Source organism: Panthera onca, chromosome F1 (genome assembly GCF_046562875.1).
Source record: "Panthera onca isolate mPanOnc1 chromosome F1, mPanOnc1 haplotype 2, whole genome shotgun sequence".
NCBI classification, from domain to species: domain Eukaryota; kingdom Metazoa; phylum Chordata; class Mammalia; order Carnivora; family Felidae; genus Panthera; species Panthera onca.
The window spans coordinates 47,964,287-47,982,349 of NC_138355.1; the positions used below are offsets into that span (position 1 = coordinate 47,964,287).

Consider the following 18,063-nt stretch of genomic DNA (forward strand, 5'->3'; position numbering starts at 1 on the left):
AGTCTTAATTCCTAAATCTGGTCAATCATGGAAAAACCTGAAAACTCTGTTCCTCTTAATTATTGGAAAACTGGTCAGTATTTCCACATAAATCTAGATGCAGCTTTTATTAGAGAGAGTATTTTGTCTGAATGAGACCATAGAGATCCTTTAATAAAGTCAATATTCTTTACTTCTACCCTCTGTTCATAACAGTAATAATTGTTGAGCACTTATTGCCTGTCAGTCATCATACTGGACACTTTTATTTTACATTTGTTCCCCTTAGAAATATATCTATATCGTATACTGATGATTTATCCTCAGAGAGATGTACCAAGCAGCTTAAAATCTCAAAGTTTAGAAGTTACAATGATAACATTTAAATAAACCAGCTTGTGTCACTTGGTTACAGTACTCTTAATTTATAGACAAGGAAAAACAGACCAAAGAAGTTAAATGACTATTCCAAGGTTAGTTCTAGGATTAGAACCTTCTATGTAATTCATACTTCATTGTTCTTTCAACTATATGATGTTGCTTAACTTACAGGTTTTTAACATATGCAAAAAATACAGTGCGAATTCTTTTTAGAAACAGTAATATATTTTAACTGGATTATTTTGCATTAAAATTTTTTTGCTTTCCTAATAACTTACATTTTGGAATCCAATTATTCCCATGATGTTTTTTTGTTAGGTGACTTTTGTAGGGTTTGACTTTTCTTTCAAAGTGTTATGATGAAAGTACATGCTGTAATGTTTATTAGCTTCCTGAGTCCTTCCCAAAAGTGATGTCTAACATTTTTATTTGTTGTCCTCTGCTCTTTTGGCCAAGAATGAGGAAACGAAAACTAAACACTAATAAATAATGTTCCAGGAAGTTTTATGCAATCCTTTTTTTTTCAAACAATGAAATGTTTGTTGCTCTGCCATGACTAGTATTTTGTAATCTATCCTACAATGTTACAAAGAAATATGATGCTTTTCTTCTTCAACATATTTCCATGTTATAAGAATATGTATGCTAAGAATTGTATATACTTTTTTAAGTATTAGTTAGTTTAGTGGGTTTTGACTTTGTTTTAAATTCACATGAGTATTGCTGAAAATAGTATTCAGTACGTGGCTATTTAAGTTGAAAGAACAATTAATTCAATATAACAAATAAACAATAACAGATGTCATAAGTATGGGATTTTAAGATGTAAATTAAATTGATAATATTCCCAAACATAATATGTCAAAATAAGTTTTCATAATGTTTCCAAATAGAAAGACTTGTGGATCTCATCTGATAACTTAATGAAACCCAGTCACAATGGAAAAGATCTTGCCCTTGATACTGGCTCATTAGAGCTGGTCTTGATTCTAATTGGTTGGCCATCTGTTTTGTTTGGTCTCTTGTTGTGCTATGCTGATCTTAAATATTTCGATGACCACCACAACCTTCAAGGTCATCTAGTCATCTGATAATACCATTTCATAAAAGAGATGGAGACAAGAGTCAAAAACTTTGGAATATATTGCCCAAAGCTACACAAAGTTGAAGTGCAAGATCCAGGCTTATGTTCCCAAATTTTTACATCTTCTTTCTACAATCCTTTTAGTGCATCAATCTTCTTTTCATATATAGTGTCCAGTAAACTTCAGCTTATTTTAAAAGCAATGATACATTGTCTGATATATCAGAGCCCTTATTAAAGACATTCAATCTTTGGGCTCATGGATCTGAGATATGGTCTAAGCTTACTTAACTTCTTGATAAGGCTTTTGCATGTTATCAAATATCTCTAAGCCTCAATTTTCTCATGTGTAAAATGAGTAGGACATTTATCTGAACAGCTAATTTTGAGACTTTATAAGACAGTGTGTATGAAGCACTAGTGAAATATCTCACTTAGAAAGGCAGTCAGGAAATGTCAGTTGTCCCCCTACCCCCCATACCAATCAAGAAAATGACATTGTCACTATTCAAACTGATGAGTGGATTTGGGTGAAAACCCAATTAACAATAAAGGGAAATTTATTTTAAGCACTTAAATGAAACTACTTATATATTTTTAAGAAAGGAATAAACTACTTAACAGAATTATGAAATGCTGACAAAATAAACTGTCTCACTATATTGATTCACTTCTTGAATTTGAAATACAAAAATTAAGTCCATCACATTTATTACTTAAATGGGAAATAATGATCTTCAACTTTGCAAATCCATGCAAATCCACAAACCTTTTCACTCCTAACAATCAGTAGCTAATTAACATTTGCATATAATGGCAATTTTTATAATGAAAGCTTTTGTAAGAATATTATGTTTTAGACTCATAAACAGTCATCTTTCTTAATATAATTACAGTTAGGTTGCAGATTAATGATGTGCTCACTTTTTTTCTGTTTACTAACATCAATTACGTCTGAGTTTGTTGAATTTTAATTTCTTGTATTACTATTTAGATACAACATGTTTCATTTGAGTCTGTGTACATTTCTTTTGTTCTAGATCTCTTTTCCTCTTTATCTTTTCTTGATTTGAAATACTTTTTTGTATATTAAGCAAAAAATCTATGAATTTATAAGTAACATATAAATATATAAGTAACACATTTTAAAAAATGCTTAGTTTTGAGAGAGAGAGAGAGAGGGTGAGCAGGGGAGGGGCAGAGGAGAGGGAGACAGAGGATCTAAAAGCAGGCTCTGCGATGATAACAGAGAGCCCAATGTGGGACTTCAACTCTCAAACCGCGAGATCATGATCTGAGCTGAATTTGGACGCTTAACTGACTGAGGCATCCAGGTGCCCCTAAGTAACCCATTTTTAAATGTTTCTTTTTTGCTAATTTTTTTGTGATGAGCTTTAGAGTTAAATCTGTAATTATTTTCACTTTTCCATAATGTAATTTCTAACATAGATAGGTCTTCTGTATTTAACATTCAGATAAAAAATGCATACATTTTATTCTATAGTATTGATGGTTTTGTTTTCCTACATTCCATTCTTCATCTGTCCTATGTTTAGGGTGCAGCATAAGAATGGGACATTTCCTGTTTTTATTAGAGTTTTATGTTTTTGCTTAGTGTCTTTCAGTGTAAAGGTTATGTTTGCCAATTAACTTCAATAATTAGAAAGATTAGTCTATTAAGAGCCTAGATCATTTATGTCACTCATCAATTACTAAGCAGTTTAGTGACATGAACACTGTTGCCAATTTATTTAAATGAGCTAACATAGTACATACAAATGTACAATTGCTATGTTCTTTATGTTTCAAGTTTCCTTATAAACTAACTTTATCAATAAAAGTAGATGAATCTATTCGTTATACAAGTTACATTTGGCAAAAAGTATGGCATATAAGATTCTCTACATTAGATATGCTTCATCAAGATTATATATTTACTAGGTTTCAAGGGCTTGATTTACCTTGTAACATAGCTGAATTTGTGTAAGGATGAGCTAAGCTAGCATAATGCAGATGCTAATGTAATTTCTGAGGGTGTAGAAGGTTGCACATCGTAAATACATGTTTGTGGCAGAATTGCATGTGGCTAAAATTCTTGAGTTTCCTAAAACAAGGCAATAATTTTGATGTCTAAGTACCTTTAATGATTGCTACTAGAAAAAGCAACAAAATACAAAGGACATATTTTTATTTTAACTCTAATTGGGAGCATTGGCATAAAGTAAGGACTTAATTTTTGTCCCCAGTGACCCCAGTACTATTTATTACACAGTTTTTCAGTATTTTCATTAAGTTGAGTTATTCAATAACATTATTTACTCTTGCTTTACTGGCCTTTAGAATAGAGAAGATGGCATAAAGAAATTGAAATGATCTGAATGTAAAAGAATGAGTCAGAGTAAAAGTGTGGTCATTCCAGCCAGGGTATGTATCTGCAATTAATAATGAAGGATTATAGATCCATCTCTGTCACATAGATTATTGAGCTACTCACTTTATCTGAGTAGAACTGCAAAGGAGTAAAGAGAGATGAAACAAAATAACAACCAAAAAAAGACACAGGCAAAATGATTTTTCAAACCACTGCAAAATCTCAGTACGGTCCCAATCTTGTGGCACTGTGTCCTCACACCTGCTTCTATAAACATGAGCTAGGGGAGGGGAGTCATGGAGGTTATCGAATGAGCAATGAGAATGGCACTTCTAATTTTAAGAAGCGGAGCAGTGCTCCGACCGAACCAGAAGGTTCTATAAAAGACTGCCGCTCGGACTGGATATTGTTATAATATTCATTGAGATGAACATGCATCATGAGTTTTTAAAATATCTGTATTCTGTGATTCATTAATATCCTTCTATGAATGCTTTGGCATAAATGATTTAAAAACTAATACAGGAAAATGTCATCTAAAGATGTTCATACCAGTATGCTATATAATAGCAAGATATAGGAAATAACCTGTAATTTCAAGAGTTAACAATATGAAAGTGAGAATAATTTATATACTGAATAATTGAGGATTTTAAACATTAATTGTGGTACATTTATAATATGTAATAACATGGGGCCATTTAAAATGACTATGAAGAAATTTAATGTTGAGCTGAATCAACATTACAATAGTATTCTTTGGAAGATTGTCTTTTTAGCTTCACTGTATTGTGCATTCTTTTTCTTTAGAGTTAAAGGGTTAAGAGGATGATCAACAGGAAGAAAATAGGTCAGGGAGGAAAAGACTTCCTCTAGCTGGGATATTAGAGATGCTATCCTTCCCTTTTCCTAGAATTTCCCTCTCCTTCTCTTTTACTGGCAAACATCCAAATTTAATATCACTTCTGTGAAATGATCCCCAATTCTGCTTTCTGAGTGCAATCTATTGTTTTTTTTTTTTCTGATTAAACCATATATTGTAATTATGTGCTTTTGTACATGTGTTCCGAAAGCTGTATTTTATATAGTACAAGGTAACATGATATTCTTTTTTTGTGTATGCCTTAGTATAGAAATGTCTATTATATAAATATATGGGTACATATATGCTGAGTGAATAGATGCATGAAAGAGTTAATAACTTTATAAAATGAATATAATAGATTAAGTGATTTCTAAGGAAGCATCCAGGTTTATGATTCTTTCCCCAAATATGCCTATAAGTATAGATTTTAATATATATTTGCTCAACAATATACATGGAGTAAGTCAATTATGTAAAGGTGAAATACTTTTAATTTTATATGATACATATGTTACATGGGTGCATATACTATATTTATTGATTAATAGGCTGATACATTAAAAAGGGCATGTTGTAATTGTGTATATCCCTTAGAGAGATTGCTCTTAATAAGCATGCTAATTTAGTTCTCTATGCTTTGGGCCATCCAAGAAAAAAATGATTAATTTCTCATTTTACAATTCTTCCTCTGCATGAATAATTTTTAAAGTCATTGATAAGACTTTTTAGTCATAATTAAGGATATCAATTCAGTATTTTTGTAGAATAATGCCATAATGTTTCTGATTTAGAAAGAAATACAACTTGTTTTTATAATATAATATAATAGTACATTGTATTATTTATAACAAGTACAAACGATATTTTATAATTAATGTTAAGAAAAAAGGCACTTAAAATTAATCTTGTCAACAGTGTTTAGTTTTGGAAATGCAAACTAAGTCAACTTACTTCCTTTCCCTAGAAGCGCTGCCACTGTTGTGACATTGTGTTTCATTTTGTAACCCATCTGCTACTTAGGCCAGATATGCATTTTCTGGATGCAATCTGTTGGTTTCCAATGGTTTACTACATGGTGGGCTCTATTGACAAGTAGGTGACAAAATCTTTGGCGCACTAACTAGTGTGGTGTCCTGTGGTTTGTCCTGTGCTGTGCCCCCGTGTTGCATGATGAGTGTAATTTGCCATTTCAGTATTGCAAATATGGTGTATTTTGCATGCAGAGCTTATGGTCTCGTGTTACACATCTTGTATTCAAACTTCCTAAAGCAGTAATCTGTTGTTGAATTAAAACAAATCTTGCTGCATGAGAATTTTGTCACATTTGTTTAGTTTCTAAAGCTATTTTAGTTTTGCACTGTCTGTAGCAATAATGTTGTTACTAAGGGCCGAGGGATAGAGAAAACCTAAAGGTTCAGTGTTGTGATGCATTGATGTCATTGTCATAACTTCTGGAAACCTTCAAAATAATTTAGAGATGTTCGTTTTAGGCCAGATTTATAAACTGGAGCATTTCCTTAAGAGTTTACTTTATTCTAGTAACATATATCAATCTATAACTTCTAAAAATGTGTTAATTAAAAAGTCAAATGTGTGCAATATGTTAGTATTAAAATACAAATTCTTTTATATGCATGAGCATATAAGAAATATAAAAACTAAAGATCATAAAACTAATATGCATATAAAATGTGTTAGCTATCCATTAAAAACAAAATGTCTACCAGAACCGTCGAAACAAAATGCTAAAAGTTATCAATTAAGAACTTTCATGCTTACGTTTTGTCCTGTAGATATTGAAAAAACAAAGTCTTATAACTTTGGAAGTGTTTATTGGCTGTTGGATATATTAAAGACCAAACTAACTTATATCTAGCCTCTAGTCTACATTAATATAATTTACATGATCAGTTATTTTAATACTAACCAACTAAGATGTAGTTAGACGCATTAAAATTACTATTTAAATCCATGAATGTGAAATCAAACTATATTTTATCATTAGTAATGTTACTGTGAAATGATAATATTCTATTAAAATTCATTAGAAAAACAGAATACTTAAAAGATGAATAAACCTCCCATCTGTCTTTGTTGCTGTAAACTATGAAATGAATTCTTCCTCTATAAAAGTGTATATGTTGAGACAAAGAACTGAGAGGGTCAAGTTCCTATGAATGGAGAAAAAAGCAGGATTGGCAACAAGTTGATAATTATTGAAGCTGGGTTGGGTGATTGAAATATGGAGGTTCACTGTGTTATTCTCTTTTGCCAATGTTTGAAATTTCCCTTAAAAAAACAGACACACCTTTGAATGAATTAAAACCCATTCACAACACTGCCATATACTCATACATTCACATTGTAGTTCTTCTTGGGAAGGCTTAGAGAAGGGTACAAAGGAAGTTGTTTCCTCTTGAGATTCTTTTTTTCAATATTAACTTTTATCTTAGTCAGCCATCTGGTGGCCAAACTGTGTAAAGCAACTGTGCTGAATAAAAAAATAGGCAAGTGGCTTTGCAGATAGGATAGTGTGGAAAAATCATGATAGACATGACATTATAATTCATTGGTAGCATAATAAAGATAAAAAAGGAATAAAATGTAATATTAAATGGATATAAAAATAAGTTATTCAAAGTTAAAACATGAAGAACAAAATGTTTCTACGTGTTTCTGAAATGCCATTCCAATTTTATGTATTTTCTACAGATTTAAACTCGTACCTAATCATAATTACTAAAATCATTTGCCTAGGTTATATGTGAACTACAGCAGCCAATATTTTGAGTATGGAATTAACTGATACATGTAGGTATAGGTAACTATTAGCTATTTGGCACAGGTACTTACAGTGAAATTTTTTGTCAAGTTTCAACCTCATTGATTTATTACTAACGAAATATTCATTTTTCTGTCATAACTTTTATGTGTATATCCTTTTCCAGTCAGGCTTACCTTCTTCCACCTTATCTGTCCCTCTTTTTATGTAGATAATTATAATGGAGAGATGATTTTTTTTTTTTTTAATTGGGGAGAAGGATTTTAAGAGCTGACATAGAAAGCAACTTAAAATTATAATAAAGTGAATTGAAGGCATCATTTTTATGGCCCATAAGGGACTATATCACATTAATTTTCTACCTATTTCTTTGTTTTTAAAAAATGTATTTTAATAGACCTAAGAACAATTATGAATTTCTTAGTTAAAAGGAACATCCAAATAAAGTATTTCTAGGGATTTAAACTTGATCATCATATTGATTGGATATTGTGGTACTGGCCCCTCTTACCATAGGAAATTTATTTGGAATAACATTCTGTTTCCATAGTTTTAGCCATAAAATCTTTGCCACAGAGCATTGTTCCTGATCCAAGCAAAATATTTTTTCTGAACTACCCCTGGGGATCTTGGTAATAAGTCTGAACTACCTTGGGGATCTCAGAGCTTTGGTAATACTCTCTCACCTCATAACAGAATAAGAAATCCCACCTCCTTCCTTATCATAAGAAGAAAACAGTTCCCTCTAAAGTAACGTGGCTAGTTCAACCAATCACACACTTGGAAAATATCCTCGGGGAACTGACCCTTCAATTGAAGAATTTAAAAGGAACTACTGTTTTTTAAGGTCTACACTGTCTTCAGTCAACTTTGTACCAACAACATTCTTACACATTCAAATTTAGTCTCCTTTATCTACTTCAGCCCTATTTTTCTAGTTTGTATGAAGCAGAGGCAGTGAGATAATCGTTTCCTTGTTTCAGCTTTAATGGTAACATTTTCTTTTAATTCAGTGGGAAACTGCTAGTTTTTGTCAGTGATAGGGGAGAAGACTGACTATTATAATTCACAGGAACTTGTATCTAGTTTAGCAATTATTTCATGCAACTAAAGAAATTAGGTTATTCAATCGGTTGCTCAAAAACTAAATGGTAAATGGTATGTTTGAATACAACTGATATTTATATATTTTTCATGCTCGTGGCTGTGTTGAACCAATCTTTAACACATAGCTCTCACAAAGAGATAATCCACATTTGAGAATATTTCATAGTTTACCATTTCTTTGTTGGGCTAGACCATCTAAGGTAATATGAGTATTCATCTCTACTCTTACCAAAAGTACTGTAGGGATAAAGAAGATGTAAATGTCATGTCTTTGAAATAGTGAGAGAAAAGTTCTGATATGCTTTATTTCTATTTGATGGCAAAATGGGTGTTTTCCGTGTTTTCCTTATCTAATTAATAAATATTATTTAAAAATTCTTAAAGCATAGTGCTTTGAAACGGTTAAGATCTAATGAAACATAAACAGCTCAAAAACACAAATTATTTAATATCTGTAGAGAATGTATTATAATCCCCATTAACATCTACCAGGGCAAACTCTGTGAAAGCCATCTATGAGGGCAACCTATACAAGTGTAGTGGGTAAGCAAGCACTGATCTTAGTACCGTGATTTATTGAAAGTCCATTTTTCTCTGTTGATTTTTATCAAAGCCTAGATGACTTACTCAGGTGTGGAGTGACTTTCGCTGCCAACATGGTGGTTGTGGACAAAGAGAGTACCATGAGTGCCGAGGAAGACTACATGGCCGATGCCAAAACGATTGTAAATGTGCAGACCCTTTTCAGGTAACTGTCTGAATAGCTCTGCCCTGTTGTCTACGTACCGCTAAATATCTGTGAAATATTTGACTCTGAGTCTGTATAAAAGGAATGAACATGAGATACTTACCCTGAAGTTTTATGTTCATTCATTCAATCCAAAAGCAAATACTTATTTAACATCTAATGTATGACTGGCACTATATGTTTAATTTATTTTATTTTTTTTTTAAGTTTATTTACTTATTTTGAGACGAGGGGGTGGGACAGAGAAAGAGGGAGAGAGAATCTCAAGCAGGCTCCACACTATCAGCGCATATCCTGGCATGGGGCTTGAACTCACAAACTGTGAGATCATGACCTGAGCCAATGTCAGGAGTTGGACACTCAACCCACTGAGCCAGCCAGGCACCCCACCATGTGTTTAAGTTTTAATGCAGGATCATCATTCTTTTAAAAATCAATAGAATAATAAGTGTGGTTTTTTTTGTATAGTTTAACATAACAAATTCTAAATCCTGTGCTGTAGTAGTCATGATTTGTGACAGACCATGTGTGTTACAACTTTGGTTTTATGCCTGGCAGTGGCCAATAGTACGCGTTTACAAACTGGATTACTAGGAATGAAATATCGTAAGACTGTGAACAGGTAATTTACCCATGTTAGGAGCCAAGTCATAACTCATCCAGATAGGAATTTTCTTTATGGTTATCTTTGAGTAACAGTGAAAACCAAAGAAAAGGTCATGCTATAATCAAAGTCAAAAACTCCCCTGTAAATGAAGACATCTATGTCACTTGAATGGTTCTTTCTGAAATCATTTTAAAATTTAAATATCTAAAAGATCACTATTTCAGTTTCATGATTTTTGCACAAGGCCAAAGGACATACCTGAGCTACCAAATTATGGAAGTAAATAAAACAATCTGAACTCCATCATCATCTCCCATCACTCCACCTTTATAACCTTTATATTGTAGCAAAGCATATACTGAGGGTAATTTTCAGTTTATAGTTTGAGTTTAAAATTCAGAAGAGAGAGGCTAGATGTGAGTCCCACTTAAGGTGATTATTTACTATATGATCTTGGGCAAATTATTTCCTTCTCTAAACCTCAGTGTCTTAATCACAAAGTTGATTGGAATTTAAAAATATATAATGCTGTAGCACGTGACTGGTAGTTTTCAATTATTCAGTGAAGGCTACTGTAATATTAGCACTCTCACGATCGCTTTCATCTGACAGAGTGGAAAAGCCACAGACCTTGGAAAAATATAACAACAAACTTCATCTCTCCCAGAGGTGCTAGTAGACACTATGTGACCTCAAGCATATTTCTTAACTTCATAGAAATTCAGTTTCTCTCATGTATCAAATGCATGTGGACAATAGTTAACCCTTCTTGCAGTGTTAATGTGAAGACTGGAAATTAGGTATATAAAGAGTCTGTTTTCCAGCATCTGGAAAATTTACTCTGAACTTGCATGAGAAAGTCTTGTGTCAGAAGGAGAACAAATGTACTCTCTAAAGTTACTGTAATGAGGCGGTTCATTTAGAATAAGGCTGACTAGTTCTTGAGCTATATGAAATAGTACAGTTAAAGGGAGAATAGCACATGTTTAAAATATGACAGATATGTAAGTAATTTTTTTCTCTAGAGAATGCAAAAGGATATTATAGGGTATAAAATTAATTTAGAAGGATGAGATTTACAGCCAGTGAACAACGTAACATCATCCTTTTTATTCCCTGTGTGGCAAAAGCTAGTTATATTTTTAACAAGAGAGGATCTTTGGTTCTTTTGATTAAACGTACCATTTTAGCTTTCAACTTATCATGAGTTTATTTCTATTACGGTAAAGTTTCTATTGACCTACTTTTATTGTATATACTATGAATGAATAATTTTGATTTTAAGATAACAATCAATCAATCAATCAATCAAGAATAAATCCCCATCTTACTGAGCGATGCAAAGACTCTAATATTTTTAAACTAACTGACCAGAATAACTAAGGGTAGATATACATGTAGCGATATTACCATTATTTCACTAAGTACATAACAATATTTTTCAAGAAAACAGTTCTGTGAAACATGTTTTATGGGGTAATCCATGAGCTCCTAATCTAAACTAGTGCTAAACTAGGCTAGTCTTATATAATAAAGTGCAATGGATCCCCATGATGTACTGAATGTTATTTATATAGATAAATGACCAAAACTATGCAAATTTATTAGTTTCATCGTATAGGTGCAGTCAGTTACCACCCTTGAGGTCACCCACATTCCTTGAAGATATTAGTTCCTGATTCACTGTGACTCTAGAAATCCTGCTTCTATCATAATTCTTGATGGTATCAGCAATCCTACATAGATGATCTTTTCAGTGTTTTACCTTAGCCACCTGTTCTCATGGTCGTAGCCTTTACCTTGAAGTACCAATGATTTTACCCTCCTTCTTTTCAGTTTCATTCAGTTCTCTGAGTACTACTACTCTGAGTACTATTGGGGGTATTTCTTCTAATACCCTCAATCTTAGCAGCCTTTTGTCTCCACTAGAACCTACTATCCACTGGTTCTGCTACCTTTTCACTGTCCTTAGTCATCTGAGGGCTTTTCTTCCATGCTTAACAGATTAAGTTCCAATATCAAGCATTATAATCACTCCTGTGCTGAAACCCTGAATTAGTGTCCACTAATTACTGATTAGTGTCCACTACTGTGGACTGACACCGATCTTAACTCTCTTTCCTGTCTCCCTTCCTCCGCCCTCAGTTTTCTATCCTTTCAGCTTCTCTGCCCATCACCTTGCATGAAATTTCTTAGAGACAGATGACAAAATTCCAGAGGTAGGATCCAGTTATCTTCATAAGTGAGCAACAGGCAATCAGAAATCCAGTCATAGTGGCTGGATACCAAGCTATTTAGGATTAAAGCTTAAGGCTCCATCTCTAAGAGAACACTGAGTATATGAAAGTCAATAGTGTTAAAAAGGATTGAAGAAGACTAGTTAAGTGATGCAAACAGACTTTATTTAACATTTCACGAAGTGGGCAGTCTCCATTCTCAAGGATCAAGACAACTACAGAATGGAGTGTGAGGCAGGAAGCTTTTATGGGGTAAAGAGTAAGGAATAAGAAAGAGAAAAACAAAAAATGAGTAAGGAACAAAAAACAAGGAAATAAGTATAGACCCCAGAGTTGGCTTGGCATTTTGGGATTGGCTGACTGGATATATTGTGTTTCTGGTCAAGTGGAATATTTGCAGGTATCAAGTAACAAACCTAAAACAATTTAGTAATGAGTTTGATATTTTTTAAAAAATGTTTATTTATTTATTTTGAGAGAGAGAGAGAGAGAGAAAGAAAGAAAGAGCACGGGAGGGGCAGAGAGAGAAGAAGAGAGGGAATCCCAGGAAGGCTTTGTTCTATCAGGGCAGAGACCAACGTGGGGTTTGATCCCATGAACCATGAGATCATGACCTGAGCCAAAATCAAGAGTCAGACACCTAACCAACTGAGCCACCCAGATGTCCCGAATTAGATATTTTTTAATCAGTGGAAAGCAGCCTGTGAATTGGGGGAGTACAGTGCCTCACAAGCAATGAGACACTTTCCCGGAGAGATTTTGGGCAAGACTGAGATTTACAGAATGTTAGAAGAGGCAACATGGAAACAGGGCATGATGGGCTAGGAGGTCAGGCATTTGCTAAGGCTAGTAATAGATCCTGTTTTCTAGCATAAGCTGAGCTAGCTAAAGCTGAGTTGGAGGATTAGGGTTGGTGTATATTAGGTTTCCTTGGTAGATATTTACCAAAAGTACAGGCTGACATGTTTAGATTTGTAACATGGGCCAGGCCACTGAGACAGCCTCTGTTTTGTGGGTCCCAAAATACAAATTAACGTTATCACAGAGACAGAAAAGTTATCTAAGTTTTTAGTTTGCTGGCATGGCAACCCAACAGGAGAAGCTCCATCGTGGTCCTAGAATTTTTTTTCAATAATAATATCACGAAAATATCTCAGCCAATCCTTATATCTTCATGAATATCATTAATTTCCTCAAACAAGAGCCGAATTCTAATCTTCTCTGTAGCTGTATATATTAAGCAAGTTAAGATTACCTTCTGCTATTGCTCTGTATAGAGCAATGCTACATTTTATTAGCATTAGTTTGTAAATACCATTTATCTTGGTTATTTTGACATTCCATTTTGACATGGGGCATTTTGACCTTTACATTTTCAGCTTTTAAAACTACTAAAGAATATGTTAGAGGAATCTTCAATCTGTGGTTGTATTAGAGTCCAGAACATAAGAATGAGATGGAATTCAAATATGAAATGAAAGCAACAGTGCTCTAGTTCTAGGTATTGATAAAAACTGGTATGATTTGTTTTGCTGGCTAGGAATAGGGTTAAATTTGTTGTTATTCAGAAGCTCACAGTGACCACTTGAACCCGTACCTGCCCAGCTTACTCTACAGCTTCACTTGACAAGGTCTCTCTTTTGTCCAGATTGTCCAAGGACCTTTCAGAGTTACTCAGTCCCAAAAGACCAAAGGCAAAATAGGAGAAACTCACTAATTCACTAGCAGTATATTTGGGTGGCGGGACTAGGAAGAAGTAGAGAACAGTTGGGGGCATCGGGAGAATTCCTTTTCATCTGGAATTGCATTTATAACTCAAACATAGTTTTGTAATTGAAAACTGGATTACACAATTCAATGTGTCTTTATCCAGTAGGGCAATTATATATTTGCTGGTTTGGCCCTTGCATGTTTCTTCCAGAGAACCTACCCAGGAAGTGTTTTATTTTCCATATCCAGAATCTGGAGCATGACATACAAAGTGTTAACACTCAGATGTTTGATAAACATTCCTTAAGTTTGTTCTGGGATGGCTGGGACAAGAGGGGCCTCCAGCCTCAGCCAAGCTTTGTCACCAGAACAACCTAAGCAGGCCCTGTATTGATCACTTGCCCAAATTTGTTCCTTCACTTACGATGAGTTTACCTTTGTGGGTTCGGAGTAGTCCTTTATAGTAAGCAGCAAACTCCTTCAGGGACAATCTATTCCAGAGGTTCCAGATTCTCTAGGTAAGAGAGTATCTCTAGTACTTTACTCTGAAGAGATTCCTTGAATCCTAAACAACTGGCCCATCAACCTTAGAGACCATTTCAAAGTACCAAAGACTATAGGAGATAAGGTCTTTTCAAGTCAAATATGGCTAAGCCTCTTTCTCTCCTGTGCCTATGGACCTTAGTTTATACATCTAAGAGAAAACACTCATGGGTCATTCTCCTTGAAAGATCTGCTAAGTGAGTGTCTGATTTCCAAATTGAAAGAAAAGCAGGTCCTCACTTTAAAATTTAAGTGTCTCTTGCTAAAGTTTTACCTCACAAGCACTTGGTGTATTGAAAATATTGCCTGTTTTCACATTTTTATGAACAAGTGTTAATATCTAAACTAAATTTAAAGAAGCATGCCAAAATGTGCCTTGAATTAAAAACAACCACTTCAAAATGGCCATGTCATCTATCGCTGTTCTCATTTAACTGAAGAAAAAAAAGACGATATTGAAAGCAACTTACTGGCTCATCCTATCCTATATAGGAAAAAAAAATGGCCGATTCAAACCAACAGCCTAAGTCTGTGTATCAGGAGAAAGGGAGAGGAGAAAATTAACTCAAGGAGTCGTGAAGCAAATGTTTTTCTAGAGAGCACACAAGATAGATAAACATTAGTTTAATACAGAATGGGTACAAAAGTAAATACTTGCTAATTTTAAAAGACGAACTAAGGTATATTAAAAATTTTTTTAATTTATTTGAGCAAAAATCAGTTCAGATTTGTCAGTGCCAGGTAGGAAGTAGTTAGAAACACTCCATGGACAGGAGTGAGGGACTTACAGAGAAGAGGCAGAAGTAAAGCAAAGAAATAATTGATCAGCTACAGCTTAAGTGGTTGTATTATTTGAGAAAGACTAGTTGACTGTTTGTGATTGGCTGGCCTTTGGTTTTGATTTCTTAACCTTGAGGCATGTATAGGTTGAGGTGTTGATTTGTTTAAGTAACGTGCTAAGGTGTTAGAGCCATCTCAGTCTAATGGCCTCCTTATTTAATTAACATTAGTTTTGTTTGCATTGTAAAAGTCCAGGAATGATTTAGTTCAGAAGTCTCTTAGGCTGATTTTGTTTTAATATAAAGATATTTTTGCTTTTGAATTTTTTCCTAAAATGTAGCTGATCAAACTGGTAAGATAATCAGTGCTCTGGCAATGGGAACATTCATTCAAGTCATGGATCTGTGTATTGCAGGAATCAGAGAAATTCATGCATTAACCCCATAGTAGGTCAGGAGGACGTCTACAAACACCTACACTTGTGATTTATTCATGGTATTATTGAGCATCTAGTAAGTTTGGGGACTATACAGAATGCTATGGCTGAGCAGTGCCTAAGGCAGACATAGTGATCAGTAGTGATTAAGTAGTGATAGTCTAAGCAGGGAACATATTAAACAAGAGATTCCAGTAGAGAATTATAAATGTAGCAGCTACTGAAAAGAGTATAGTGTTACACAGGTACAGACAACAAGAATGTATGATCTAGTCCAGTGGATCAAGGAACACCTACCTATTATCTCCCTGAAGAATTTACTCAGTTGTTTACTTGATAGACCAAGCAGGCAAGGAGAGGAGTAGAACATTCCACAAGGGGGCAGCATATCCAAAGGCTCTGAGGTATTGAGGCGGGCAAAGTTGATGACTTGGAGCAGAGCAAGTGGAAGACTGACAACGTGAGGCTGAAGTCTGAATCTGAATCAGAATATTCATGGCTTTGTAGAGCACGGTAGCAAGTTGATCTTCATTATAAGAACAACAGGAAGGAAATCACTGAAGGATAGAGTTTAAAAATACTATTTTAGCTACGACATGAAGAGTGGTTTGAGGCGAAAGTAAGAGGAGGGGAGAGCTGTGCAGTTAGAAGACTTGCATCCCCAGGATGCAAAGAGCATAAATGGCAAGTTAAAAAATAAAATCAAAAAAGAATATTGTCTTTATGTTGGCACAAGTAAGATATTATTATTGGCACAATAATCATAGTTATTGAGGAAATGTCATACCTCTGTATGTGGGAAAAGACATAATTGAAAATACTGATAATGAATATGTATAAATACAAGAATGATTCATTTATGTAGTGCAGAAATATTTTTATTATTTTGATTGGTTTACATAGATAAAAAAATTACATACAGGAGATATCTGATATCTCAGACTTAAAGTGTTTAAAAAGTATTTTTAAAAGATTAAAATATATTCATATTTATTTTAGTGTTGAGAGCCAATTGTAATCTGAAACTGGTTTTTTACATATCTAAGTGAGTCTCTATACCTATATATTAATATATATGTTTGTTATTCTGAAACATCATTCCTAGCCACCACAACAGATCAAAATTTATAGTGTAGCACACTAGCTCCGTTTTTTTAATTAAAATATTGTGAACATTTTCCAGATTTGTATGCCCTTATGTTTGTTTTTCTTGAAAATATAATTGCAGGTAGTCTCAGACTTCTCCCAGTGGTCTGTCAAGTAGAGTATACAGTGTGTTTTTCATCTTCTATTAGTTAGCATAACTGGGCATGTCTGTCAAAAGTATTTTTTGAATAAATTATACCAAGCAGAGAATTAGTCCATAGAGATTTTGCACCTCTCCACAATGATACTTACATCACTCAGTCAGGACATAAATTAATTGTAGAAAAGTTTTAAATAGAAAAAAATATTATTTTTCTTGTTTTTAATGTTTATTTTTGTTTTTGAGAGAGAGAGAGAGAGACAGACGGAATGCGAGTGGGTTAGGGGCAGAGAGAGAGAGAGGGAGATGCAGAATCTGAAGCAGGCTCCAGGCTCTGAGCTGTCAGCACAGAGTACAATGCAGAGCTTGAACTCGTGAACCGTGAGATCATGACCTGAGCTTAACCAACTGAGCCACCCAGGCATCCCAGACCATATTATTTTTCAATTACAGTATTGCTTTATTATGATCTAGTACCTAGGGAAAAAATACATTTATTATGTCATTTTATTTCTAAAGTGTTTTATACTCAAAATGTGTTTAGTTCCTATTAAAGCCCAGAAATAGATTTACAGATTCATATTTTAAGATACATAATTAAAGTTACTAAAAAACCAAATGTATGAATGTGTTATAATTGAATGTAAGTAATAGTTTATAGATATAAAAGGCAATGCACTAAAACATTTCATTAAAGTATTATTTAGTTCTAGATTTTCACTAGGTGGCAGACGTAGACAATGCATTCACTTTCTCAGTTTCAAATAACATAATGGTATTGGTTCATTTATATAGAACAGAAACAGCACATCATATAAACTTTTTGGTTCTATCTAATTTCAACTCTACAAGTCACTTAAATACAATGACCAGATCAACCAATCATATTATCATTCACTGTTACTCAGCTCTCAAGTATATAGCTACACATTTCTACTTGATATAATGTGTTAGAAATCATCCCAAGTAATCCCACAAAAGTATCCAAAGTTTGAAAAATAATATGTATGAAAGATAAAAGCTATATTTCGCAGAGAAAATTTAAACTTTCCAAAAGATGAAATAAATTTTCATTGTTTTGCAGCTATGTTTTTCTCACAAATTGCTTCTCTGGCCTTATATCTCAACACTGTCCTGGATGCTTCTCACAAGCTATCCATTTACTGGTGCTTAATGCTGCATAGTCT

At 33.7% G+C, this 18,063-nt stretch overlaps 1 protein-coding gene across 9 annotated transcripts in view; it reads left to right on the forward strand.

Moving 5' to 3' along the window:
* Window positions 1–18,063, forward strand: part of KCNT2 (potassium sodium-activated channel subfamily T member 2) — a 370,200-nt gene that overhangs the window by 282,127 nt on the left and 70,010 nt on the right. For 7 of the 9 annotated variants that reach the window (XR_014136444.1, XR_013553237.2, XM_078441196.2 and 4 more), the window contains exons 20-21: window positions 5,701–5,772; window positions 9,183–9,317. Coding sequence is in view for 7 of the 9 variants with exons in the window: in XM_078441196.2 (XP_078297322.1) it covers window positions 5,701–5,772; window positions 9,183–9,317 (207 nt within the window). In the remaining 2 variants the exon portion in view is untranslated. The remainder of the gene's footprint in view (window positions 1–5,700; window positions 5,773–9,182; window positions 9,318–18,063) is intronic. The other 2 variants (XM_078441198.2, XM_078441199.2) reach the window with 1 other exon arrangement.